At 49.1% G+C, this 24,588-nt stretch overlaps 9 protein-coding genes across 9 annotated transcripts; 6 read left to right on the top strand and 3 right to left on the bottom strand.

Moving 5' to 3' along the window:
* Positions 1 to 2,692: 2,692 nt before the first annotated feature.
* Positions 2,693 to 3,818, top strand: CPAR01_09202 (phytanoyl-CoA dioxygenase; the record flags this gene model as incomplete). The annotated part of the gene is made up of 3 exons (XM_060493467.1): positions 2,693 to 2,912; positions 2,979 to 3,354; positions 3,467 to 3,818. 3 exons carry the CDS (start codon positions 2,693 to 2,695, stop codon positions 3,816 to 3,818), a joined length of 948 nt encoding a protein of 315 aa, XP_060347597.1.
* Positions 3,819 to 4,676: 858 nt separating this feature from the next.
* Positions 4,677 to 5,808, top strand: CPAR01_09201 (uncharacterized protein; the record flags this gene model as incomplete). Its single annotated transcript, XM_060493466.1, has 3 exons — positions 4,677 to 4,851; positions 4,915 to 5,358; positions 5,447 to 5,808. 3 exons carry the CDS (start codon positions 4,677 to 4,679, stop codon positions 5,806 to 5,808), a joined length of 981 nt encoding a protein of 326 aa, XP_060347596.1.
* Positions 5,809 to 6,195: 387 nt separating this feature from the next.
* On the top strand, positions 6,196 to 6,774 carry CPAR01_09200 (C6 zinc finger protein; the record flags this gene model as incomplete). The annotated part of the gene is made up of 1 exon (XM_060493465.1): positions 6,196 to 6,774. One exon carries the CDS (start codon positions 6,196 to 6,198, stop codon positions 6,772 to 6,774), a length of 579 nt encoding a protein of 192 aa, XP_060347595.1.
* Positions 6,775 to 7,383: 609 nt separating this feature from the next.
* Positions 7,384 to 8,367, bottom strand: CPAR01_09199 (uncharacterized protein; the record flags this gene model as incomplete). Its single annotated transcript, XM_060493464.1, has 4 exons — positions 7,384 to 7,568; positions 7,628 to 7,926; positions 8,007 to 8,243; positions 8,306 to 8,367. The coding sequence occupies 4 exons, from the start codon at positions 8,365 to 8,367 to the stop codon at positions 7,384 to 7,386; spliced, it is 783 nt and encodes a 260-aa protein (XP_060347594.1).
* Positions 8,368 to 9,047: 680 nt separating this feature from the next.
* Positions 9,048 to 11,152, top strand: CPAR01_09198 (primary-amine oxidase; the record flags this gene model as incomplete). Its single annotated transcript, XM_060493463.1, has 3 exons — positions 9,048 to 9,433; positions 9,494 to 10,926; positions 10,989 to 11,152. 3 exons carry the CDS (start codon positions 9,048 to 9,050, stop codon positions 11,150 to 11,152), a joined length of 1,983 nt encoding a protein of 660 aa, XP_060347593.1.
* A 671-nt stretch (positions 11,153 to 11,823) lies between these two features.
* On the bottom strand, positions 11,824 to 14,298 carry CPAR01_09197 (uncharacterized protein; the record flags this gene model as incomplete). Its single annotated transcript, XM_060493462.1, has 1 exon — positions 11,824 to 14,298. The coding sequence occupies one exon, from the start codon at positions 14,296 to 14,298 to the stop codon at positions 11,824 to 11,826; it is 2,475 nt and encodes an 824-aa protein (XP_060347592.1).
* A 711-nt stretch (positions 14,299 to 15,009) lies between these two features.
* Positions 15,010 to 16,192, bottom strand: CPAR01_09196 (pyridoxal reductase; the record flags this gene model as incomplete). The annotated part of the gene is made up of 4 exons (XM_060493461.1): positions 15,010 to 15,401; positions 15,471 to 15,906; positions 15,965 to 16,056; positions 16,123 to 16,192. The coding sequence occupies 4 exons, from the start codon at positions 16,190 to 16,192 to the stop codon at positions 15,010 to 15,012; spliced, it is 990 nt and encodes a 329-aa protein (XP_060347591.1).
* A 3,068-nt stretch (positions 16,193 to 19,260) lies between these two features.
* Positions 19,261 to 21,798, top strand: CPAR01_09195 (alpha-N-arabinofuranosidase A; the record flags this gene model as incomplete). The annotated part of the gene is made up of 8 exons (XM_060493460.1): positions 19,261 to 19,339; positions 19,391 to 19,404; positions 19,511 to 19,682; positions 19,745 to 20,321; positions 20,389 to 20,465; positions 20,537 to 20,715; positions 20,773 to 21,267; positions 21,325 to 21,798. 8 exons carry the CDS (start codon positions 19,261 to 19,263, stop codon positions 21,796 to 21,798), a joined length of 2,067 nt encoding a protein of 688 aa, XP_060347590.1.
* A 606-nt stretch (positions 21,799 to 22,404) lies between these two features.
* Positions 22,405 to 23,552, top strand: CPAR01_09194 (uncharacterized protein; the record flags this gene model as incomplete). The annotated part of the gene is made up of 4 exons (XM_060493459.1): positions 22,405 to 22,509; positions 22,589 to 22,769; positions 22,968 to 23,237; positions 23,299 to 23,552. The coding sequence occupies 4 exons, from the start codon at positions 22,405 to 22,407 to the stop codon at positions 23,550 to 23,552; spliced, it is 810 nt and encodes a 269-aa protein (XP_060347589.1).
* Between the last annotated feature and the right edge of the window lie 1,036 nt (positions 23,553 to 24,588).

Below are 24,588 nucleotides of genomic sequence, written 5' to 3'. Positions count from 1 at the left end.
AAACTGGGATGTGTGTGGTCTCTTGGCCCCTATTGAATAATACCCAAAATGGACAATTCTGATCACTTGTTAAAGCATATCAGCCAATCCTATTGACATTAAAACAGCTATTCTGTCACACTTCCCTTGCCCGAGATGAAGCAGTTTCAAGAGCCGTTGGACCTTCGAAGACGGTTGAAATTATGGCATCCGCCACCTCGAATGTAAAGGCCAGCCCGATTCCCGCCCTGCCACATAGTGGACGCAAGAGCAATCTTCTCGTCTCGGAACGGCCGGGCTGCCCCTGCGTCAACGCAGGCCGGTTGCGGCGCAGAAAAGTCTGTCGTGAGGTATTATCCCAGCCAGACTGTAAAAGTCATACGTGACATTGACGCTACTCAACAATAAGAACCCAAAACATTCTCATTACTAGCGACAGAGGTACTATTATCAAGTATTTTTGACACTCTGCACTGTGCCAGCCGAGTTGAGGACCTTGACCATATCCCAGTCATTGATGGGCCCTTGGAAGTTCTTTTGTTTCAAAGAACCGCGACGGGAGCACAATACTCAAAAGCCAAGACTCGGGTATAGTTCATGGACCCAGCTTTTCCGGCAACGCTGTTGGCATGCAGATAGGGGCCCTCAGAACGACCCTCCACAGGACAGAAAACATGTTACAAACGACATCGGACCGGCTCAGGTTCAGATAGCGAGGAAAAAAGTGATCTGCCCCGGCCCTGGAACAGAAGGAACCCCTGTGGCATCACATACATTGATACTCAGGAACAAAACTGCTGAGGTCATAACATTGAGATGGGACGCAGACTGAAGAAAGTCAACTTCGGCCCAAGATGCACCAGTAGAGGGCCAGAGGCTTCTACAAACCTAATTTACAAGTTACAAGGAGAATGTATGCGATGAGGATAAGGGTGATATGTTTAGTCCCAGTCCTGATATGGCGTCTGCTAGCATCTAACCAGCTTCGTCGGGCTCACATGCATAGAAAAACCAGAGAACAACGGACGTGGCGATTCACCAAGCCAGAGTCGGCATCCATCCAAACTGAAATTCCGTGAATCATCTCATATAGGCCAATGGCAGGTGCCGTGATGTAGTAAAAATGATATTGATCACTGCTTGACTGTTACCGTAAGATCAATTATTAGCCCAAGGTATTATGAACTGAGGTGCACTGGAAGCATGGAATATTATTGTAGTCAACTTGCAAGAAAATCTAAAGCAATTTCACCGAGACCAAGGGTAGTGATGAAGTGAGCCACGAAAGCAGCCAAGAGGCCGAAGAAGCAAGGTTACGGCTCTCAGTAAATCGGATTTTATTGGAAGTTGCTCTGTTAAAGCAGTTATCTCATAATTCCATCCGTGATATTCGACACTGTACAAGGCATCCAGTCCATGAGTTGGTGATGGAGAACCATAGGCCTAGAGCTGACACCTAGGTAGCTGAACTGGCGCCGCATGGCTACGGTACTGCTATTGCCCTCGAGATGGCATCGTCTAGATCGACCGGGCCGCCGACTGTACCGTCAGAGATGCTATCTTGGTCATGTGATCTAGAGGGAAGGAGGGTAGGGTTTGTATCTGCTGCTGATCTATTCAGGTCTTTCCCTGAGCTGACAGATGTTACGCGATTAGAAACAGCTATCTTGCCATGGTTCACGAGTTGCAAGATTCCAAATGGTTCTCTCTCATGGTGCCTCGTAGAATTAGCTGTAGAGGATATCAGGAGGATTTGGTACGACACGTTGCCTTTACTTGCTGGTCGGGTGCTTGCGAGCCTCTTTTCAGTTTTTATACTTCATATGAAATCTATCATATAACACCTTCATTGGTGTTGCAATGGACTAAAGAAATTCCGCCAATCCTGGCTCAGCTGCATGCCTTATCTGGGTTGCAATGATAAACCACGATGTCGCTCCTTCTATGGCTGAGGCGGTACAGTATCGAGGGAACGGGCGGGGAGAACGGGCTCGCGTATATTTAGGCAACCGGTCGCCCAATACTTTCGTCTAGCCCTCGTGTCGAGGCCCATCTCCGGATCCTCAATCTCCAAACAGTGTCTGATAGCTTAATGAAGCTTGCACATACTGCAACAATGCACCAGGCGCCCTATCTGTGGATTTGATCATTCTGAACCGGCTGGTAGACATGATTGATCTATGCCCTTTGGGTTCTTGTCGTCATGTGAAAATCAGAATCACCACATTGACTCAGTCACGATGACAATAGGTGCAGATTGAAAGTTGATGTTTCTGTGTTTCTCTACTTCATCGAACCATGCGGAGCTAGACCGGAGTTGTTAGCTGCATATTACATGGTTCAAAATGAATAGCGCATGCTCATGGCTCTTGTTGACCCCACCCACCCATCTCGCATGAGTGTGTTCTTATTCCATTTTAGGAAGTATCTTCAACCTTCCTGAATAAGAGGATAAACTTCGGCAGCCAGCTTAACACTACTGTGTGGAGTGGCAAGCATAGCCCTGTTACAACTTGCGACTATGGATACTATCCCCCATCATGCCCAAGCTACGTTACGGAGTAATTACATGAGCTCTTGTACACCAAATCCTCGTGGTTTATAAACCATTTTGTCTTTGCAAAGTTCCCATAGCCCTGAGCACCCGACGACTAAGCTCGGTACATTGTTTGTTCTCGACATACCTATTGTTTTCGGACATTCAAATCGAATCATGTCTTCATCCACAGTGTCGGACATGAGGGCTAGATATGGTCCTGAGGTCCAGAAGGTCTCCGCCGACACACCATTGGACGACATCATCTACCTCCTCAAGCGTGACGGGGGCGTCTTCGTTAGAGATCTGGTCCCTGTCGCTGATGTCGACAAAGCTCACGAAGAATGCCGCGAACGCCTTGAAAATGATGTGGAATGGAATGGCTCCTTCTTTCCAAGTAAATATTCATAGTGCCTACGTCAAGACGGACTGATGTATTTGTGCTGACACACGATCATCACAGAGGAGACTCAGCGGGCACCAGCCTTGTTGGCTCTCAGCCCTACGTATGCCAAAACACAAGTCATGAACCCAGTCTACCAAAAGGTGTGCGAGCACTTCTTGACCACCCGAAGTTGGTTCTGGTGGGGAAACGAGAAGAAGGAATCTGTATCAAAGCCATATGTTCACTCCTGTACTGCTATGAGCATTGGGCCCGGGGGCAAAGCTCAGCCCTTGCACCGAGACGACTACATCAGCCACAACTATCATCAAGAGGTGAGTGAATGGGATGATGAGCGAGACAAGGGCAGGGAAACAGCTGTTGGGCTCTTCGTGGCTGGCTGTAAAGTCACCAAGGAGAACGGTGGAACGCAATTCATTCCCCGGAGTCATTTGTGGTAAGTAATAATGTCCCTTATCCATGCGCTAGGGCGCTGATAGTCGACGCATTCTCGATCGAACTGGCCTCCGACCGAGGAAGAAAGATGAACTGATGCCATGATCTTGAAGGGGCACCGATAGACACATGCCGCCTCGAGTAGAGGAGTGCATTTACGCCGAGATGGAGAAAGGCGATGCCTTCATCATGCTGGCATCCGCGTACCATGCCGGAGGCCACAACACAACAAAGAATGAGAGACGACTGATGTTTGCCACATTCTCTATTCGAGGTTATCTTCGACAGGAGGAGAATCAATTCTTGTCTGTGCCCCAAGATATTGCAAAAAAGCTGGATCAACCCATCCAGGAGTTTATGGGATATTCAATGAGCGATCCGGCCTGTGGGTACGTTGATCAGATGGACCCAATCTTTGTGCTCCGTCCCGAGTTGAAGGGCGACGGGCGTCCATCCGACTTTTGATGAACAACTAAATCGCAGTCACTTGAGATTGGAAGCCTTGCTTCAGCTTCTCAGCTTGGGGCTGTCGAGAGTAGCCCTTTGCTGCTTCAGGAAGTGCCTTGCTTTAGATAGTTAGCGTGAGATTATGTTTCATCGGTTATCAAAAGCCTACATGATTTTCAAGGGAACAGTTAAAATTACACCGTTGCCAAACCTTACTTATGAAAGCACTAGACTTCGATCATTTTGCATTCTAGTACATTGGAATCTTTTATGAAATGACCTGAAAGCTATTTCCTAAAAGGTGTCGGCCATAAGCATCATTCTTAACGCCTCACTGGCAACGGTCATCACGGTAACTCCATGTAATTCGGGATCATATGGAGTGGCAAAGCCTGGAGCGAGTCTTCCCAACGTTACCCGAAACCAAAAGTAAATGAGAGGAAGCTAGTGATGACCATTGTTCGACCGACCTTGAAATGCTTTCACATCATGTGAGTGCTAGCATGAGGCGCCAGACCGGGGACAACACGTTGTCTTAAGGGTGACTGTCCCCGGCGCGGAATTCAGATTCCTTTGTCATGACTCCACTACCACCTTAGCGGATGCTGCTTACCTGCAGGCTGCACACCTGCACTAACTACGTACCGCTCCTCTCTACGGCAAGGTAGGTTTATGGCTGTACGGAATACATGGATTGCCCAAGCGTCCAATCCTGAACAACCAACATGAACCCAACACCGGGCGAGACTCTCTGTTCCGCCGGCCTTTCTTCCACTTGCTCCCAACATTTGGTCGGATAGTTGCGTACAAATCTGGTGATCATACCTCACCACAAGGTCTACGAGATTCGGATGCGAAATGCGTGCCAACATCGCAATGGCCAGGGGCTCGAAAGCCGTCAGAAAAGGTCAGCTCGGTTCTCCCCTCTCTTGCTCTGAGTCTTGTACCGAAAACTGCACTAGAGGGCACTCAGTCCCTGCCCGGGTCTTGTTGAGCCAGATTGGGAACAAGTTTCAGCAGCGAGACATTCTGTCGCTCATGATTTCTGAGCGTGCGATTTACTACCCGATTATACCTCAGCTCCCGCTCAGATTTCGTCGCTGACCATCAACAGATCCAGCATGCGGAACCTGTAGAAAGAAGTGCCGCAAGTGTGACCGCGCGCGCCCTGTCTGCAATCGATGCAAGTCAAAGGGCTTACACTGTGAGGGCTACCCTCCTCGATTCCAATTCTGTGAATCATTACAGACGCACAGTTTGATGACCGCTGGCGATGAGCGGGACCCAGAAGCGGAGCAAGAGCGCGTTCAGCCTGATGTCCTACCCACCAACGAGCTTACTCCGACCCAAAACCTGAGCTCACCAACATCGACTCCAAGTTCACTTTCTTCAGATCACCCAAGCCAAAGCCGCCGCCTCCTCCAGACTTTGTCACAAGGTGCTTCTCCAGCCTCGCCCCAAGATCGATCTCTTGGCGCACCGTCACCGGCGACAATCACCGGGCACCCTGTCGACGATCTACTGCTCACGAGTAACAGCCAGAAATTGCTTGTTTACTGTAAGTTGCTCCTTGGCCGCCCGGAACCTTCCATATTCCATTTTCTCTCAGCCAGTGTGACATCATCGTTTCTGACAACTGTTTGTAGTCGACAGAGAGCTGAGCCATCATCTAACAATTGTCGTTGAAGGCGTGGACAACCCGTTCCGCGTACATGTCCTCCCACTGGCCTACAATCACACAGGTGTTCTCCATGCAGTCCTGGGACTTACCGCGTGCCATCTGCACCTATCACCATCAGGTGCTAACCAGGTTGACATGGCCACTGCCTTACAACACCGTGTTGCTGCATTGAACGGTCTAAGCTCCCTTTTAATCAAGGAAGAAATCTACGGACTTACAGAAGCTGAAGAAGAGGCTGCACTAGCAATAATCTTCCTTTTGGTACTTCATGATGTAAGCTCCAAGACCCATTTCAAGTTTCTCCGCAGCGCGAGTCTCGTTGGCTAAGCAATCACATGCATGATATCTAGATATGCGAGCTGGGAATATCTGCCCATGCTGTTCATTTGAATGGCGTGTCATTCCTCTGTGGAAGAATTGCATCTCCTTTAGGAAGGGTAGAGCGGTCTGCAGCAACCATCTTCTTTTTGTCTGCATTATCATGGCAAGTATAGTACTCGTCTCCGATCTCGAAACTTTCTAATGACAAACATGTTGATCAGGTTGGATGTCTTAAGAGGGTTCAGTGGTGCTGAGAAGCTCACCTACTCCGAGAATGTCCGGAAATGTGTTGCAAACATTACTACTCCACACGCAGCCCTGCACACTTTGGTTGGTTGTCCCGCAGTCATATTCCTCAGAATCGGGGACGTAATAGCAGCAGCCAAGCAGAATATGCAGGGATTGTTATCTACCGTCGACTTTCAGACCAGATTAGATGAGGCAGAAAGCTTTCTTCGCGACCTCGATCTCAACATGATCGAATATCCCACACCACATCCGGAGTGGAGACAGCTCGCGGAGGCTTTTAGACATGCTAGTCTGCTGAGAATCTTACGATGGCCTGATACGTTTGTAATTCCCTGCGAAGACCCTAGGATCAGGTCATCGGTATCAGCAATCCTGGATTGCTGTGCAAACGTTTCAATGGACTCGCCATTCTTCAAGCGGCTATTGTTCCCTCTATTTCTGGCGGCAACCGAGACATCTGAAAGACACCAGATACACTACGCCAGTCTTTGTATCGAAAATATTCGACGCTCCACGGGATTTCAACATGCAGCCATGATGGAAGTCCTTGAAGGGGTTTGGGAGGAAAGAAGACTGAAAACCCGGGGCTGGACGAATGTTCCCTGGATGGAATTTGTGAGTAAAGACCCGAATTGTCCCTTGGTCCAACATCTATACTCATTCGAATGCAGACCTGCTCTGAGAGTATGCAGCAGCAACACGCATACCTTTTCTTTTGACTAAGTATACAGAGGTGTGCCAAAATGGCTCACCAACTCTCAATATCACAAACAGGACCGCCGGAAGATGCGATGAAGAAAAGATTCCCTAGCCACCGAACGGCAGTTTCAAAAGTTCACCCTGGAAACGTGTCTTAAAGAATGACATTGTTAATGGAGATGCCTGAGTCCCGGCACCTTGAAGCTTGCCCATGATATGTCATGGGAACCTTGATACAACTTGTTCAAACAGCTTAGCGCGGGATTCGGAAGGAATTTGCAAATGAGCCATACTACACCCACGTGACTAAATCTGGGCAACAACCGCCAAGTTTGATAGTGAGCAGATACCAAAGAGAGGCTTTATATGGAAGGAAGCGCCATTTGATCGTTGTCATCCAGCCCTCTCAACTGTGAGAGTTATAATACCCACTCAGACATGGTTTGGCATGGGCCAGATGGAAGCGACGCAGGGGCTGGACTGAGTTACAGGCACATCAGTGTGTCTGGAAAGGCCAAGCCACGATTCAGTAGTTGGCATGATGCGTTGTTTAGTATCGACTTCTTTCAAAATTGCAATGCTATACAACTCATCGTTGATCGGCGCATCTGATGTTAACGGCGTACTTCTCGTCTAGTTATACAAACCCCCATTTGCACAGAGGACTGATCCAGTAGTCCACCGAGCGTCACTGCTGCAAAGGAATGCCACGAGAGGTGCGACATCATCCACTTCTCCGATTCTCGCTGCAGCCGGTGTAGACTCGATCAAGGGCTCCATGTCTTTTCTAAACTGGTCATCGCTTTCGTTCCACTGATCTACGTCGCAGGACATGTCAGTCTTGCTGCGAGTGGCGTCTTGGATGTGAGATGCCTACCAGTAGCCACCGGGCCAGGATTGACGCAATTGACAGTAATGCCATGCTCTTGCCCAAGTTCTTTGGCCCACACACGCGCAAGTGCCTCGTTGGCCGCTTTTGTGGCAGCATATACGGTTTGTCCAGCGACCCCAAGACGAGCCGCTGCGGAAGAAACAAAAACTATTCGACCGCCTCGAGCAATGTGCGGCACGACAGCTTTGGTCAGAAAAATTGGTCCCTTCACATTGGTGTCGAAATGGGTGAGATACAAGTCTTCGGTGACTTCGTCGAGGTTTGCGTCAACACCCAAAGCCGCGCTGAGAAGTAGAGCAAAATTATCAGAGCCAGACACATAATGGTCAAAACCAAGCCATAGACATCGAGAGCGGAAACTGACTTATGAACCAGAATTTCGATTTTGCCAGTTCCACTAAACTTCAGCGTAGCGTCAACGAGTCTGGAGATCTCAGATAATTTCCCGACATCTGCCTGGATCGCAATGGCATTCGACCCGTGTTGTTGAATGTCCTTGACGATGTCTTCGGCTCGCTGGCGACTGCTGTCTGTCACGAAGTTGGCGACAACATTGGCACCTCGCCTCCCAAGTTGTTTTGCAATCGCGGCGCCAATTCCACTGTGAAATCAAAAATATTAGCGGGAGTCTAAAAAGCCCGACAAAGGCGGCCGATTCCTCACCGTGAAGCGCCGGTGACAATCGCTGTCTTACCGGTAAGATCGACACCTCTGAAGTCAGACATGGTAGGATGAAATTGTTGAAGCTGTCATGAATTGGCATTTGGATACAAAGCTTCTGAACATATCTAGCGAAGCAAAGTTCGGGAGCATACGACATATATCTCTCCCAAAGATCTGGTATTGTTAGATCACTCGCGGTTGCCGCAAGATGTAAGATCGGTAATAGTGGCCATATTGGGCTACCCCGCGTTGCGCTGTATTCCTTCGCAGTGCTGACGTGGGGTCCATTATGAAGAGGTCGGCTGGATGTCTTTCCTGTTCAAGCCAGGAGATACGCTTGGTTTGCTAGCTGATGAACGTGTTCAGCTGCCATTGTCCCAAAACAAAAGAGTCTGAGAATGCACTTATTTCTGTTTGCTAATTAAAATGGGATTGTTCTCACCCCGCGTGAAGACAACAAGTTGCCCCTCTTTCCGTTTTGGGGAGTGGTGGGTCGCTGCTGGGAGAATGTCCCTTTTGGGAAACATGTAAGTCCGCAACACGAATCGAACGACTTTGGGTAGTCAATTATCTTTCGTAATGTATACAAGTTCAAAGCAGTGTATCAAGGGAGTAAAAGTTGCAAGTGTTCGTATGAGAACATGTAGTATTTTAAACTGGTGCTGCCAATCGAACGCAACCGCATCTTGACCCTCAAACACTGCACTTCTTGGCCTGTAATCAGGCTTATTAACTTGTCACCATGGCCAAACACCCCCTTGACCCCCTTTCGATCAACGAAGTGCGTCAAGCGTCCCGCGCCCTGTTCAAAGGACTGAGCCTGCAGGAAGATGAGATCAGGTTCAAAGTAATCGATCTCGCCGAGCCTTCGAAAGATGAGACCTTGGTTCACCTCCTGGAACGCGGCCCTATGCCCGATCGTAGGGCTAGGATCTACTATCAACGGAAGCAAAGGGAGTTTATGAGCAGAGCAATCATCAACATAACCCGCGGAACTCTCGAGAAGACTGACGACCTTCCTGATGCCCAGGGACCAGTGGACTGGGTTGAATACGACCTCATTACCACAGCTTGCAATGCCCATCCAGATGTCGTGGCTGAGGTCGCTAAGCTGAGACTCCCCGAAGGGTGAGGCTCTGATTCCCTTGATTTTGATATGCCAGAGTTAGTTAACATGATATGATATAGAGCACGAGTTCTCAATGACCCTTGGGCTTACGGAACTGACGATGTCGAGGAGAGACGCCGTCTCTTCCAATGCTACATGTATCTTGCCCTCGATGACGACGATGAGGCCAACCACTACTCCATCCCCCTCCCTCTTGCACCTATCTTCGATGCTCAGACTCTTGAGCTGGTTGAATTGCAAAAGCTTCCTTTGGGGATCGATGACGAAATTGACGATGAAACACAACCCTGGGTACCTGTCAAGCCAGTTGAGTACAGCGCAAATATTCTCGGACCCGATGCTTTTAGAAAAGACCTAAAACCACTACAAGTCGCCCAACCAGAAGGGCCTTCATTCGACATCAACAATCGTAAGGTATCATGGCAGAGATGGCAATTTCAACTGGGATGGTCTCTACGTGAAGGTCCAGTTCTACACGACGTACGTTACGAAGGCCGGCCTCTATTTTACCGGGTATCGATGAGTGAGATGACGGTACCTTACGGCGATCCTCGAACACCTTACCACCGGAAGCAAGCGTTCGACCTCGGCGACTCCGGCTTCGGTCTCACTTCCAATAGCTTGTCTCTTGGCTGTGACTGTTTAGGCCACATTGCCTACTTTGATGGCGTTCGGGTTTCAGCAACAGGAGAACCTGTTGTTATGCCGAACGTTGTCTGCATGCACGAGATCGATGATGGAATTGGCTGGAAACACACGAACTTTCGCAACATGAAATCTTCCACAGTCCGAGACCGGAAGCTCGTTGTCCAGTGCACTTCCACTGTAGCCAATTACGAATACATCTTGGCGTATGCCCTGGATCAAGCCGCGAATATTCACATCGAGGTGCGAGCAACTGGCATTGTCTCCACTATGCCAATCCGCCCCGAACTCAAGTCGTCGCCTTGGGGAACAGTTGTGGCACCCGGAGTCTTGGCCGTTAACCATCAACATCTTTTTTGTGTCCGAATAGATCCGATCCTTGATGGGGCAAGAAAGAACACAATTGTATACGAGGACTGTATTCCTGTACGAGACGATCCGGAGCTCGACCCCTACGGATGTGCGTTCCGACTTAATACCACACCTATTGTTTCACCAGGTGGTTACGATCTCGATTTAATAAAAGCTCGCACGTACAAAATTGTCAATCCGGCTCGCAGGCATGAGGTATCGGGAAAGATGGCTGGGTACAAGCTTCATGCTTCGCCTAGCCAGATGCTGATGATGGGGCCCGAGACTTTCAATCATCGACGCGGAGTCTTTGCGTCCAAGCCAATTTGGGTTACTCGGTACCGCGATGACGAACTTTGGGCTGCTGGGGAGTTTACGAATCAAAGCCGAGAGGATACTGGCCTTGTAGAGTATGCTGCACGAGCGGAAAATGTTGAGGCTGAAGATGTTGTTCTGTGGCACTCGTTTGGTCTGACACACGTCACACGCCCCGAAGGTACGAGGTGATTCTTCCTATGTTTCTGACGAAGAAGATACTTACCTTGCTTGGAGTCTTAGACTTCCCTGTTATGCCCGCGGAAAAGTTGTCATGTGCCTTGAAGCCAACGAGTTTCTTCGACCACAACCCCTCCAACGACGTTCCGAGATCCAACCAACGTGACAACCAATCGACGCCCCATGACCAGAGTTCGGCAGCTCCTGGATGCCATCAAAACCCATAGACACCACGTCTGTCGAGTGTTAATGGGGGCCAAGTGATTCTATAAAGAGTGGGATGTAGATACTCGTAAAGGACCATTTACGTAGCTGTCTATCTTTACTAGTCGTGCCATCTTCAATTATCTGGGACGCCCCTCATGTGAATAATACCAGGGTACATGATGATTGGGAAATGAAGTGTCGACCGAATCAATTGAATATGTTGCAAATTACGTCAATAATCCGTGGTTGTGAACTTTGCAGGAGGGAAAGTTGAAAAGTTGGAAAATCTAAAAAAGATAGTCTATCGAGACAGTGGGAGTATCCATTGATACTGTGTATTAATACTGTGTAATCGATACCGAGAACCGCCCGAGCAACCAGCAAAGGCAGAATAAAAAAACAAATGTTGCAAATTACTGCTCGATGACACCGCCATTGCTGCAAATTTACCTTGTCCAGTTCACTTTGTCCCAACCCAAACTGGCATTACTGCAGGCACTGATCAGCAGTCTATCGAAGAGCATCCCATCACATGCTTGACACCATGCTCGCAGATATGATAACTCTTAATGGCAGGGCACAAGCATGGGTGAATACTTCAAAATGACGCTGATCAATACATTGGATATAACAACCTGACGCCTACGCTTCGTTCTCTAGAGTATGTATGGGCGGCATAAGATAAGGTCGACTAATCTTCCAAGGTAGGCTTGCTCTTGAAAGCTTCAGCTGCCTCTCGGAGAGGCGCCTTCTGGTCTGGAGAAAGAACGGGTACGTGGCCAACAACCGCAGCGAAAACGATACCTACAGTATCTCCTGGGTTGTCTGCTTGAAGCGAACGGAGCTGATTGGACTCGATCGAGCCGCCATTCTTAACATCTACGTTTTCTCGCACGCATTTCAAAACAGCCTTGCAAAGGTGGTCGGTGTGAAAGTAGTCGAGAGTGAGCTCGGGAACCTCGTCATGAATTGCGAGGGCGACTTGACGAACTAGCTCAGACAGGAGGAGGGCACGGTGCTTCTGTTGGAGATTGTCAGACATATGGACTATAAAGAACACTTGGTGGCAATGGTAGAGAGCTTCATAGCATCTTACCTTGGGCTTTTCGGGGTCGGAGGGGGTGCCGTCGTTGCTTGCTTTGCTAAGCCAGCCACTTCGCTCAAGGATTTGATCAATGACGTCCGCGTTGAGGCCTCTGGGATCCGAATTGTCCAAGACCCTAGGGGCAAACAAACAAGAACAGACTCCCTTGAACTTCATGATCCGAATGCCAGCTTTTGATGTCATAACGCGATTGTTGTTGGGTTTGTTGCGCTTCTGGATCCATTGCGCAGCCGAAACTCCTTTTGATAGCCCGAAGTTCTTGAAATACGCTTCTGGGTTCACTGGGGGACCGCCGACGAAGAAGGCGGTCCGGCCCTGCTGCTCCATCATTGATTCCAGAGCGTCCCATTTGTCACCGTCTTGCAACAAGCCTTCCTGTTGGAGAGCCTGATAGAGCTGAATGCCGTGCATCACGTTACCGGGCTTCGCAGCATACTCGGCCCCCACGCGGTGGAAGAGAGTTCGGACGTAATGCAAGAAGAGACCGCAGTACATCGGGTGATGTTCTAAGAAGTTTGAAGTCCTTGTCTGAAGCCTCGATGCAATGCGAATGGCGTTGAATGGGTCTTTTCCGGGCCCCCATAAGATTGCCAGCTTGTGAAGATCCTGCATGTTCTCCCTGACCGCACCCTCTCGATTGCTACGAATACGCAGAGCCTCTTCGACACTGTCTGCGATTGGCTTCAGGGACCGCTGGAAATCCCTCTCTCCGTTTCGAACTGAGGGTCCGAGGGACTTGAGAATATCGAGGTACACTTGGGCGGAGAAGCATAGCCATACTTCCAATTTACCCGTGTCCATCACGTATTTCAATCCTTTGGTGAACTCATCCTGAACTGGGGATCCCCGAAACAGCTGAAAGAGCATGGTTTGATCCGCGAAGACTTCAAGGAGTGCTGCCTTATCCTCTGCCCATCGCTCGCGAGCGGTGGTTCCTCTTTTCTTGTCATTGTACCAACCAAACTTCCCGTTGTAATTCGGAATATTTGAGGACGATTCGCTGCTGCTGAAGGCGTGAAGAAGACTGAGAGTAGTGAAGTATAGGTCGGAGGCGTCCTGGTAGCAGCTGAAGTTCAAATCATCACCCCACTGCTTATCAAGAGGGTCCTGGCCTTGAGCTGCGCAAGCAGCCTCATAGAACATTTGGATGGCTTCCATAGCACCTCCAAGCTTCTCCATCGACGTCGCAATTTCTTGCTCCATATTGCGCGCAAGCTGCAGAGCGGTATTGGTGGCAATTGAAACGGCGGCGAGGTCTCTATCTCCTGATTTATACTCGGTCCAGAGCTGGAGAATCTCTCCGCGAAGTTGGCCGAGATCCTTGAGGTACGCAGTGTAAATGAAGAGGGCTGCAGTATCGGAGTCGTCTTCCTCAGCTATGAAGACTTTAGGAACCTTAGCCTGACGCTCGATATTTGGGGCAGCTAGGAAGTCCTCAGATGGCTCGTACACGTCTAGGATGGCGAACATATTTTTGGGTCCGTCAACATGCTTGGAACCATTCTTGAGAGCCTTTTCAGTGCCGCGGGTCGCGTCTTGTAGAGCAGATACGTCGAAGGCGCCCACCTGGGATTTGAAGGCATCGCGAACGCGCTCAAGAACGGTGACAAAGAAAGCATGTTTATTGTCCCCACGGTAGTCTTTGAATCGTCGAATACCTCCCAGCATGGAAGAAAACCGCTTGCGAGTTTCAATGACACGATTGAGGGATGATATGAACGATTCCGGAACCTTCAAGGAGTCGGACAGCTTTCCCGTGACGAATTGGGCCAGTGGCAGGAAGTCCTTTATAGCGATGATGTGTTTCGGCATCGTGTCCTCAGGCGCTTCCTCCTCAGGCGCCTGCAATGGGTTGATGATAGCCTGTTTCTTAGCCTTCTTCCGCGCCTTGCCCTTCAACCTCTCAGACGTGGGTACTGAAGATGTAGCCTTGGCGGGTGGCTCACTCAGGGGCTTGGAGTAGCCGGAGCTTATCGCGGTGGCAGCCAGCCACGAGGCAACGACATCAGTATCGCGCTTGTATTGCTTATAGGTTGAAAGTAAGCCTGAAGAAAGCATCATGGCGTATGTGCCGATGGAGATGAGCAAGAGACACGGAGAGGGGTATCAGAGTAGTACCGCAATTTTGGAGCAGGGGTAGAGAGAGATTATCAGAGTGAAATCTCAATGATCAACTCGAATACTTGACAAAAGCGTGTAATCGATTAGTGGTGAGACAGACTGGATCTTCCAAAGTTTAGAGGCTCTGGACGGGCATTGAAGCTTTCACCACCTGCCAGCGAGAGAGTAGGGCCGGCTGAGGAGCAGTCACGTGGCCATGGCCAGTGGGTCGTTACAAAAGGTAGGTAATCCAGTATATCTAATATCCCTGATCCTGTCGGGTGTGGAGAGCATCACGAAGTCGAGGATGAACCGTAGGCAACATGTGCCGCACTATCGCTCAGTCAGAACATAATAAGGCAGGCAATAGATGGGCGTGCCTAACAGGTAGACACTTGGCCCCTGCACATTTCTCCCAGCACTATCGTCGCCGTCTCGGCGACTGGCGCAAGGACAGCCCTGCTGGTATACCACCGGCGCTTTGACACTGTCGTGGACGCTAAACAACGTGTGAGAAGTAGTTACTCCAGGCATTTGCTCAAGTATGTAATTACAGCAAGCGAACATGGTTGTCCGGGGCAACATAAGTATATTATAGTAGCATCTCCGCTACTTCAGAGACTTCCAGATATATTGCAAATCAAGCGAAAAGCATGGGGAAACGGCCAATCCTCACTGGTTGAGATACTGCTCAAACTTGCCGCCATAGCGCTGTCCCGCGATAGGCAAGCTCTCAATCAGCGCCCAAATCTCTTTCAAATCGTCGTCGCTCAGCTCCACGTCTACGCAGTTCTGCACCACTCGCTCCGCTTTTGTAGACCCGGGAATCGGGATGGCTCCCTGCCGCCGCACCCAAGTGATGGCCACCTGCGCGACCGTCGCACCCTTACGCTCGGCAATCTTCTCGACCGCCTCGACAAGTTTGAAGTTCTGGACGAAGGCGTCCGACTTGAAGCGCGGCAACATGCGGCGCATGTCGTTGGCGGGGAGATCTTCAGGCCTGCGGAACTCGCCAGTGAGGAGGCCGCGGCTAACGGGGCTGTAGGCGACGAGAGCGATGCCGACTATAGTATTGATTCGAGTTAGTCATTGCTATATTGTGAGAATGCGGCCCGGTATGGCTAGAGACTTACGCTCGTGGCATGCCTCGGCGACACCGTTGGTTACGGCATTGGGCGTGAAAATGCTTAGCTCGATCTCGACTGCCGCGATGGGGTGCACGGCGTGCGCGCGGCGTATGGTCTCGGCGCTGACCTCGCTAAGGCCGATGCCCCCGATCTTGCCTTCCTTAACGAGTTCTGCGAGAGCCTGGACGGAGGTTTCGATGGGGACATTGGGGTCGACTCGAGCGCACTCGAAGATGTCAATCTTTTTGCAGCCACCGAGGACTCGAACGGCCTCTTCGACGGAGGCCCGGATGCCCTCCGGACTGCAGTCCGGGATGTGGGTCTTTCCGTCGTAGGCGCCCTTGATGCTGAGGACGACCTTGTCCGCATCCTGCGGGTTTTGCTCGAAGTAGTGTTTGAGTAGGTGCAAGGAATTTCTGTCAGGAGTTCCGTAGTGGATTCCCTGCTTCTGTGTTAGTACATCACATATCAAAGATGGCTTTTGTTGATGGTACCCATACCCCGTTCCAAACGTTGGCACCCTGTTCGAGCGCAGTCTTCATCAGTTTGGTTGAAGCAGAGAACTCAATCTGATCCCAAGGACGGGTCAATCCTGTGAATCATTGTCAGCAAAAGAATACGGTCTTGTGATGCCTGTTTTTGAGTTTAACGAACTCACCCATCAGTCCGTAGCCGGTTGGCCCAATGGACTTTCCGACAATGGTCTTGGCGGCTGTAGTGGAGCTCATGTTGGCGATGATCAAGATTGAGGTACCAAGCTTCGACAGGGTATGGTGCTTAAGGTGTAGTGTACAAAGCAGGTATCTCGTAGAAAATGCTGGATTGATAATGTTCCAAGTTCAAAATCATTTGAAGGTATCTCAACTGCGTATATATACACTTCATTTCGATCCAAGCCGTCGCGGCCATCGCCAGTCATTGCAGGTATGCCTACACCATAGGCAGTGCTCAGGTAGTGTACAGTGTCCCCAAAAAATTAAATCCGGCTAATTATCTCCAGGCGCATGAGCCGGGGTCGGCCGCCGCCTCAGCCACATTTGTCGGTCTCTGGTGGTGGGCCTTGGCAGGGTTTACGGAGCTTATGATAAGATCCGGTCCGTCTTACTCACAGGCTGCTGCTGGCGGCGCAGGGAAACCTCGCCCCTTATTGGGCGGTTCTATCGGATTTAGCTCGACATGCCCTGACTGACGACGCAGCATTCCTAACCGTTTACCAAAGGTCCAATTCGGTGGGCGCGGTCTACCAAAGGCCCAAACGTGAGTGGATGCGTTTCCACTGTTAACTTGGCTGCCTGAAATAAGAAACATGTAGATCCTTTGGGTCTTGAGAAAGGAATAGGCAGACAGACTTTATCATACTTCATCGAGATAATCTCTGAGGTACTTGTTGAAAATAGTATCTGATGCTTAGATATCAGTATGCAGAACGACCTTCAAACCATGGCATGCTTTCGTACCCAGCCTTTGCTATCATCTCTCCAGTTTCCAGACTCGTCACGACGATATGGAATCACCTATCCTGCCGTAGCTGATATCATACTCTCGCTGCAAACAGAGCCCGGATGACTACTGGCTTTCAGACACCAGCGGCTGACCTTGCTATGTTACCCCATTCGTTCCATGTCGACCCTATTCTGATTCGAGTCATCTCACCAACAAAGTCGGCATTGGTCCTTACACGATGAATCAGTAGTTGGGCCGCAGCCGTAAAGATCTCGATCTTCTAGCTGGGTGCCGCGCAACTTATGTTTTTCAAGACAATGCCAGACTACTTAACAATGTCTAACCTCTCTTGGAGGTCCTATGCCCCGTCTAATCCGTTTGCCTTCATCAACGCACTCATAGTCTCTTCTTTCTCCCCGTTCAATATGGCGGCTGGAAAATTGATCGCCCGGTCATTATTAGCATACTGTGTGACGATTCCGCGTTCCAGCGTACAAGGAGGTGTAAACAAATCACCACTTCTAGGTGGACAGTTACTACATGTAAAGACTTAACCCCGTGCAGTTGTCAATAAAAAGCTAGAGCAGATGGAAAGAAAGATGTTGGGCTTTAGGCTGAGCTTATACGAATAAGCCATCAAAATAATTTAAGAGGAGAATTAAGTCACGACATATAGGTGTTGCGGCCTAGAGCAAACAATAGTTATCAAATGATAAAAGATTGAAAGTACGGTCAGCCACCTTAGCTTTCCGAATTTAGGCGGACCCAACCGCGATAATCGTCATGGTCTTCTTCTTATAGCTCGTCAAGATGAAATTGCTAGGAGTACAAGCTACAGCTCTGATCAATTGAGAAGTCTACAATGCTGTCCCAGTGACACCTAACGTTTTCAGCCGTGCCTTCAGATGTTTATGTCGATTGACTCTGGACTTGCTAGGTTTCTGCGTGACTGGTTCAAATCAGGCCAATTTTACGATCACAGTTTGATTAGTTCAGAAGGCCCTTTCCCTGGTATAACATTGCGCGCGATGAGCGGGTCTACGCCGCTCTTAGACTTACCATCGAGAGTAAGAGCGTACTTGAGCGGATTAGGGCAGGTGTTGCTACTGATTGAGTAGATATGGACGTAAGTCTCGGTCAAAATCACAAAGAGGATACCGGCAAGGAGAGACTTAGCATCTTTCATTCAGAAAGAAAGTCAATTCTAGCATCTAATCAGCTTGATAATCTACTGCGAGAGGCTAGACTCTACTTTAGAGGAATGCTATTTCCTGGTAGTGTAAACACCAACGTCCACCTGTGTCTCTGCACACTCTCTGCTTCTAACAAACTTGCTGGGCTCTCTAACTTAACGTCTAAACATGTAATTATAATGGCCTTTTGTTCTAATAGCTCCTCTCTGCACGAGCGGTCAGCTACATTGCTCGAACGTCCGCGCAACCAATGCCTTTGCGACCACGAAGAGACATCCTCGGAGACCACAAACGCTTGATACCTACTTAGCAATGAATCTCGAGTTTTCTTTTGAAGGAGGCTGATGTCGGAGAAAGTACCTTGATATATTTATAAGGCCGTAATTAAAATAGGCCGGAATGGAAATCATTGACAATAATGGCTTCGATTTTGTCACTACTCTGGGCCATTAATCCAGGAGCAACTGCTAGGATCCGCATGGCTTCCAGCAACCTCGACACATTCATAGTAGTCATTGCTCATTCAGGGCTCCGAAGATTTCTCCGCAGGAAGTGAACGATTATTGTTCACCCGGGAGTATTTACATTGCGAAAGTCAAACGCAAGGTCATTACTGGAGCGGCTCTGCCGGCTCCCACGGGACTAGGCCCCCAGCCAAGTCAGGAGACACGCGGGCCCAAGGAACAAGACGCGGAGAAATGAAGATCGTGAACAGTTCTACACTTCTAAGAAACCTAATTCTACACATGTGAGTATTAAAGTAAACTTTTGTTTTCGGTTGTGTTGTAACTTCTCTATATTTGCTGCCGAACACCCTGTATGCGTCCATCCAAAGTAAGGATATCTCCACATGCCACTTAAGGGATGCTCGTGATTACTCCACAATTTGCCGTTAAAGCTACCCGCAATCTTCAGAGAGGAGCGTATATCAGCGCTTGCGGCTAGAAGCGAGCACGACTTTCCCCTAACTTTACACGTCCTCACAATGTCTCCTTGGCATTATGGCTACCTGGGTAGTCGCTTGTCATATGCGGAATGAGCTCTTCGGTCTTGGCAATCCCACTAATTCGTCTTGCATCCAGACTTCCGCGACTTTTCTAGGAACATAGATTCATCTACGGAAAGATCTCGAGGCGAAGTATTCTATTTCGCCACCAATCATGATAGCGATGAGCAACAATGATGCCTCTCATTTCTCTTTCAACCCTGTTGCCTTCTTCTTCCTAGTAACCGGAACTCGTAAGTTGTCAGTTGCCAGATTATGTACCAGTCGACTAAGCGCCATTGGAGCGTATCCAATACATGTAAGTATTTCGAGTCATGGTTGGCAATATTGATCGGTGATATATAGTGAGAATGCTAGCTGCTTTATGATTGAGTTGAGCCCGGTAACAACCTTCATCTCTCAAGTTTTTGACTTCAAGCAAAGCCATGCACTGTTCTCAATTCTTTAGCCTCGTAGCTACAGCTACTGTGGCAGGGGCACTCCTGCTTCAGGTTGATACCGGAAGTCCTGGCCATGAGTTAAGCCCTTTGCTCCACGGTCTTATGTTTGAGGACATCAGCAACAGCGGCGACGGAGGTACAGTTAAACCCTGGCCCATCAAAGATAACAATTGGCTGAAACATGAAACACGGTGATAGGCCTCTATTCACAGCAACTAAGAAATAACGCATTTCAAGGCGGTGTGACTACCGTCGACCCCTGGACAGTTCATTATGGCGCGGCGGAAATTTCCCATGATACCCACACACCACTGACCGACGCCATCACTTCATCCCTCAAAATTACAATCCCCACCGGCGCTGATGGATTTACTGGCGTTGCGAACCCTGGCTACAGAGGCATCATCGTGAACGGCGGGTACTACAATACCACTTTCTGGCTTCGTGGTGATTTTCAGGGCGATGTCAAGATCCGCCTTCTAAGCAATGAGACTGATGTCGAACATGGCTGGGCTATCATTCCCGTCGACTCCAAGGCCGATTCATGGACGCGATATGAAGCCGGATTCTGGACGACAGCCGCCGCCGATGGGAACAATCTCTGGGTTTTCGAGATCTTGGCGGAGACTCTGACTAGCGGAAGTATCAATCTTGGTTACCCGACCTTGTTTCCTCCTACTTTCAAAGGTAGAGAAAACGGCTTGACAATCGATCTGTCCGAAGCCATCGTAAATCTCAAACCCCAGTTTCTGAGATTTCCTGGGGGTAATAACCTGTGAGTTGCCTTGGTATCCTTATCAACTGCAAGTCCAAAATCTAATCACTGACTACTCATTATGCAGTGAGGGAGGCGGCCCGCATGACCGCTGGAAATGGAATGAAACAATAGGTTCTCTTGAATCTCGACCAGGACGCTGGGGTAGGGCCTCGTTGCACCTTGATGTTACTGCGATGTGAGGCAATCGACTGATGTTTTTGACACTTATATAGGGACTTGGGGATATGTCAACACTGACGGCCTTGGCCTCATGGAATACTTCCAGTGGTGTGAGGATATGTTCTTGGAGCCTATCCTGGACGTATGGGCTGGTCTCGGACTTGCGGGACTCCCACCATTAGTAGGAGATGAGCTTGAGCCGTATGTTGAGGACGCAATCCGTGAGATTGAGGTATGTTGTCTACCTACGTTACTACGCATCAGGTAGTCGTGCTGAACAACGTCTTAGTTCGTCATTGGTGACATCGACACGTCTGGCGGGGCACTTCGCGCGTCTCTCGGACACCCAGAGCCGTACCAGCTCAGCTTCGTCGAGGTTGGGAACGAAGATAACCTCGCCGGCGGCTGTGAGTCTTACAAGCAGCGCTTTGTGCAATTTTTCGATGCCATCAAAGAAGCATATCCGCAGATAACTGTCCTTACCTCCACGTCTGACCGAGCCTGTCTGCCGGACCCAATTCCCGAAGGCGCATGGCTTGACTTCCACGACTACAATGTGCCGGAGAATTACATCAACGCATATGACTTTTATGACGACTGGGATCGCGCTCATCCTGTGTTTATCGGTGAATATGCCAGGTGGGGCGTCAAATGGTCCGATATGCGAGGTGCCTGCTCCGAAGCAGTCTATATGATGGGTTGGGAGCGTAACGCAGATGTGATCAAACTAGCTGCCTACGCACCTACACTACAGAATTACGACCCTGTCAACGGCCAATGGACGGTAAGATACCGATTCTCTCACAGTATACACATGTTATGCTGACTTGTCTTGGGTTAGCCCAACCTAATTCCCTTTACTAACAAACCCGATGGCATCGTTTATACTCCATCTTATCACGTCAAAAGGATGTTCGCTAATAATCATGGCGATGTTGTTGTCCCCGTTACAGCTGATGCAGAGCTCAACCCTGGTGAGTTCAGTTCGCTCACTACTCTCAAGCCTTTGATAGGAACTGACCGCGAAATTCTTGTTTCACTAGTCTGGTGGGCAGCAAGCATGAAAGGAGAGGGCCAAGTAATCGTAAAACTCGCCAACTATGCTTCCAACTCGACCGAGATTCGCATACAAATCCCTGGAAAGGCAGACGTTCAAGGATCATTTACCTCAATCACTGCCAGCCCTGATAATGCTAACTCAGTCGAAAACCCCACGCTCGTTTCCGCGCCCGCTGTGCTGGAAGTTTCTGCAGACCCTCACGGTGTTTTTACCATTGAACTAGGGCAGTTTGGCGTTGGTGTACTCGCAGCCTGAGGTAGATTTACGTCAACGTAAACCACTTAAGAAGGATCATTGCGGTGATCTTGATGCAACAAGCGCGACCGTTGGTGATTAAGCTCATAGCGTCGATTGAGCCACCATACGACGGTCTGAACTTCGATTCATTCTAAGATAGTTACGGATATGGTTAGATATTGTCCATAGACTGTCTTGGCCTATTATTTCATACAACAGCCCTTGCAAAGATTTTCCCAGGAGGTGTTGCGTCGTGAAAGTGGCCAGTCAGTTAGAACGATTACATGGGTAGCTGATTTCAATCTTACCGACGGTCTAATTATCAATCCGTCCTGCAACGCCCAGTTCTGCCACCTGCTTTGTTAATCGTCATGCGGCTGAGGTGTGCGGGCGGGGGATGTCGAGGTTCAGCTCCATCTACACTCTTGTGGGGGAATCATACGGACGAAGTTCGACCGAAGACTACACCTATTAAATTGAATTTTAAGCGTCCTAAAAATACTGGGTCAGAAGTCCAGCCCGACGGCAAACCAACCCGCCAAATTCAAGTTTTCTTTTGGGCTTTCACGACTGGAATTTCATTCTTTCTCTACATCACGTGTCATCTGACACGACGAATCTCAGATGGTGAACCTCGCCATTGCCGGAGGAACTGGCGGCGTTGGGCGTAGCATTGTGGATGCACTCAAAAATGACCCGAGACACTCCACCATCATCCTCTCTCGTACGGTACGCCATGATCGTGCTTCCAAGAAGGCTTTTCCCTTTCATAAATTCGTTTGTGCTTACAATAGTCAATCGTAAACAGGAAGCGCCAGATGATAAAGCTGGAGTCTCTGTTGTGGCAGTTGATTACGACGACAGAACGTCCCTGCAGACGACCTTGGAAACCCACGAGATCCACACCGTGATATCAGCTCTAGCCCTCCACATCATTGGGGTTGGCCAGGCTCAAATCAACCTCATTCAAGCAGCCGACAAGAGCAATTGTACGCAGCGTTTCATTAGTAGTAGCTGGGCAGTTAGACCGTCGAGTCAGTGAGTTAATTTCTAGTCGCTGCGTGCTTGTTTGAAAAGTATGAACCTACTGAACCAGAGTCTTTGTAGGTATTTGAGTCTTTTGCCACACGGGTTCCAGCACATTGCTTCTTACAGCGAGCTGGAAAACTCACGACTTGAATGGACAGCATTCAATTGCGGGTGGTTCCTCGACTATTACGCAATGCCCCATGTCGAGACATACATTCCGCAAACAACCTTTGTTGTTGACATGGCCAACAGGCAAGCATCCATACCTGGAGATGGAAAACAAAAAATGACATTCACCTATACCAAAGACGTCGCCAAATTCGTCGTGGAAGCTCTCGACCTAGCCACATGGGAGCACGACACATATCTCATTGGCGACGAAATGACCTGGGAAGAATTCATTCCAATTGCCGAAGAGGCTCGTGGAGGTAAAATCTAGTTCCCTAAAGTACATGCTGATCGACTTACTAAGACTTTTATTGTTGATAGGGAAGAAGTTCCATGTCACATACGATAGCGTTCAGAAGCTCCAATCTGGCGAGATCACGGAGCTGCCAGGCCAGGTTGCTGCATACTCGTACTTCCCGAAACAGTGGGCTCAACAGCTATTCTCCACCTTTGGTTTCTGGGTCACTGAAGGTCTCTTCGATTTCCCAAAGGATAGGGCCCTGAATCATGTATTCCCACACCTAAAGGTTACTGAAGTGAAGGAAATGCTTCAGAACTCATGGGAAGGTCGGTAGTGTCTCGGAAATGGCGTCGCAATGTTATCAAAGCCGCATCTCCAACTGTCTTTTCCCTCAACGTAGCTCAAAATTTTATCAGTGCTTCACACTCATCACTGAGAATGGCCCAATGTCAAATGGAGTTCCAAGGATCGACGCACGCACCTCCCTGAATGAAGTGAACGTTTCATCGAGATACAGTAGATACCTGAATCGAGTATGAGCTGTTGGTTCATTGGAACCGTGTGACCAGGTAAAAGGCTCGTCTACTTGATCAATTCATCTCAAGTACATGTAATTATGAAGGTAGCAAGGTAGGGTGCCGGAGACATTGTCCCAAGTCGCCATCGCAGAACCCATATTTTCAGACAAGGACATGTTGCTCATGTGTGGTTCTTCATCTTTGTTTGCTCTCGTATCGCGAGGGGGCTGGAACCATTTGCATTACCGTAGTAATCAGGGACCTAACAAGTCCGGGACTAAATCTGGTCAGGTTGATATTGTATGGCTGATGTAATGGGAATCTGGTATCCTAGGAAACGCCATTGACAATGGGGAGCATAGGCAAATCGTTTTAGTTGGCACAATCCCATAGGTCGCATCATAGCTTCCTAATTTGAATTTCATTTGCGGGAGCGTAAAGTCAGAGCTGAATGGCTTGAGTTTCCCTCTGGATAAGATATGCACACGACTAACATATTTCTTTCATCTTAACAGTCCTCCGCCTCGGGCCCCGTGTCCAACGGTCGAATGTAACCAGGCGTGATTAATGATCATACCCACGCTCGCCTTCGCCAAAGTCTTCCAGTACAAGGATTCTTTTTCCCATACCATAGCGCCTGAGTCGAACACGGCATTAAAATTGCTCCGAGCCTAATTGCTATGGGCCTGAGTGGGGGTTCTTAGTATCAAGGTCGTCTTTCCTCGGTGGCCAAGTTGTTGTTGTTCGCCATTCGGTAATAGTTTTCGAAAGATCAGCATGGATTGTGATTAGTTCCGACTGTATGATTTTACTACCGATATAAGGTTGTGCGTTAAACGGATGAATGAATTT

The sequence above is a fragment of the Colletotrichum paranaense genome (genome assembly GCF_030867605.1).
Source record: "Colletotrichum paranaense strain IMI 384185 chromosome Unknown Scaffold_7.1, whole genome shotgun sequence".
Lineage (NCBI taxonomy): Eukaryota > Fungi > Ascomycota > Sordariomycetes > Glomerellales > Glomerellaceae > Colletotrichum > Colletotrichum paranaense.
Note: the sequence above shows the minus strand (reverse complement) of the source record. Positions and strands in the feature narration are given on the sequence as shown.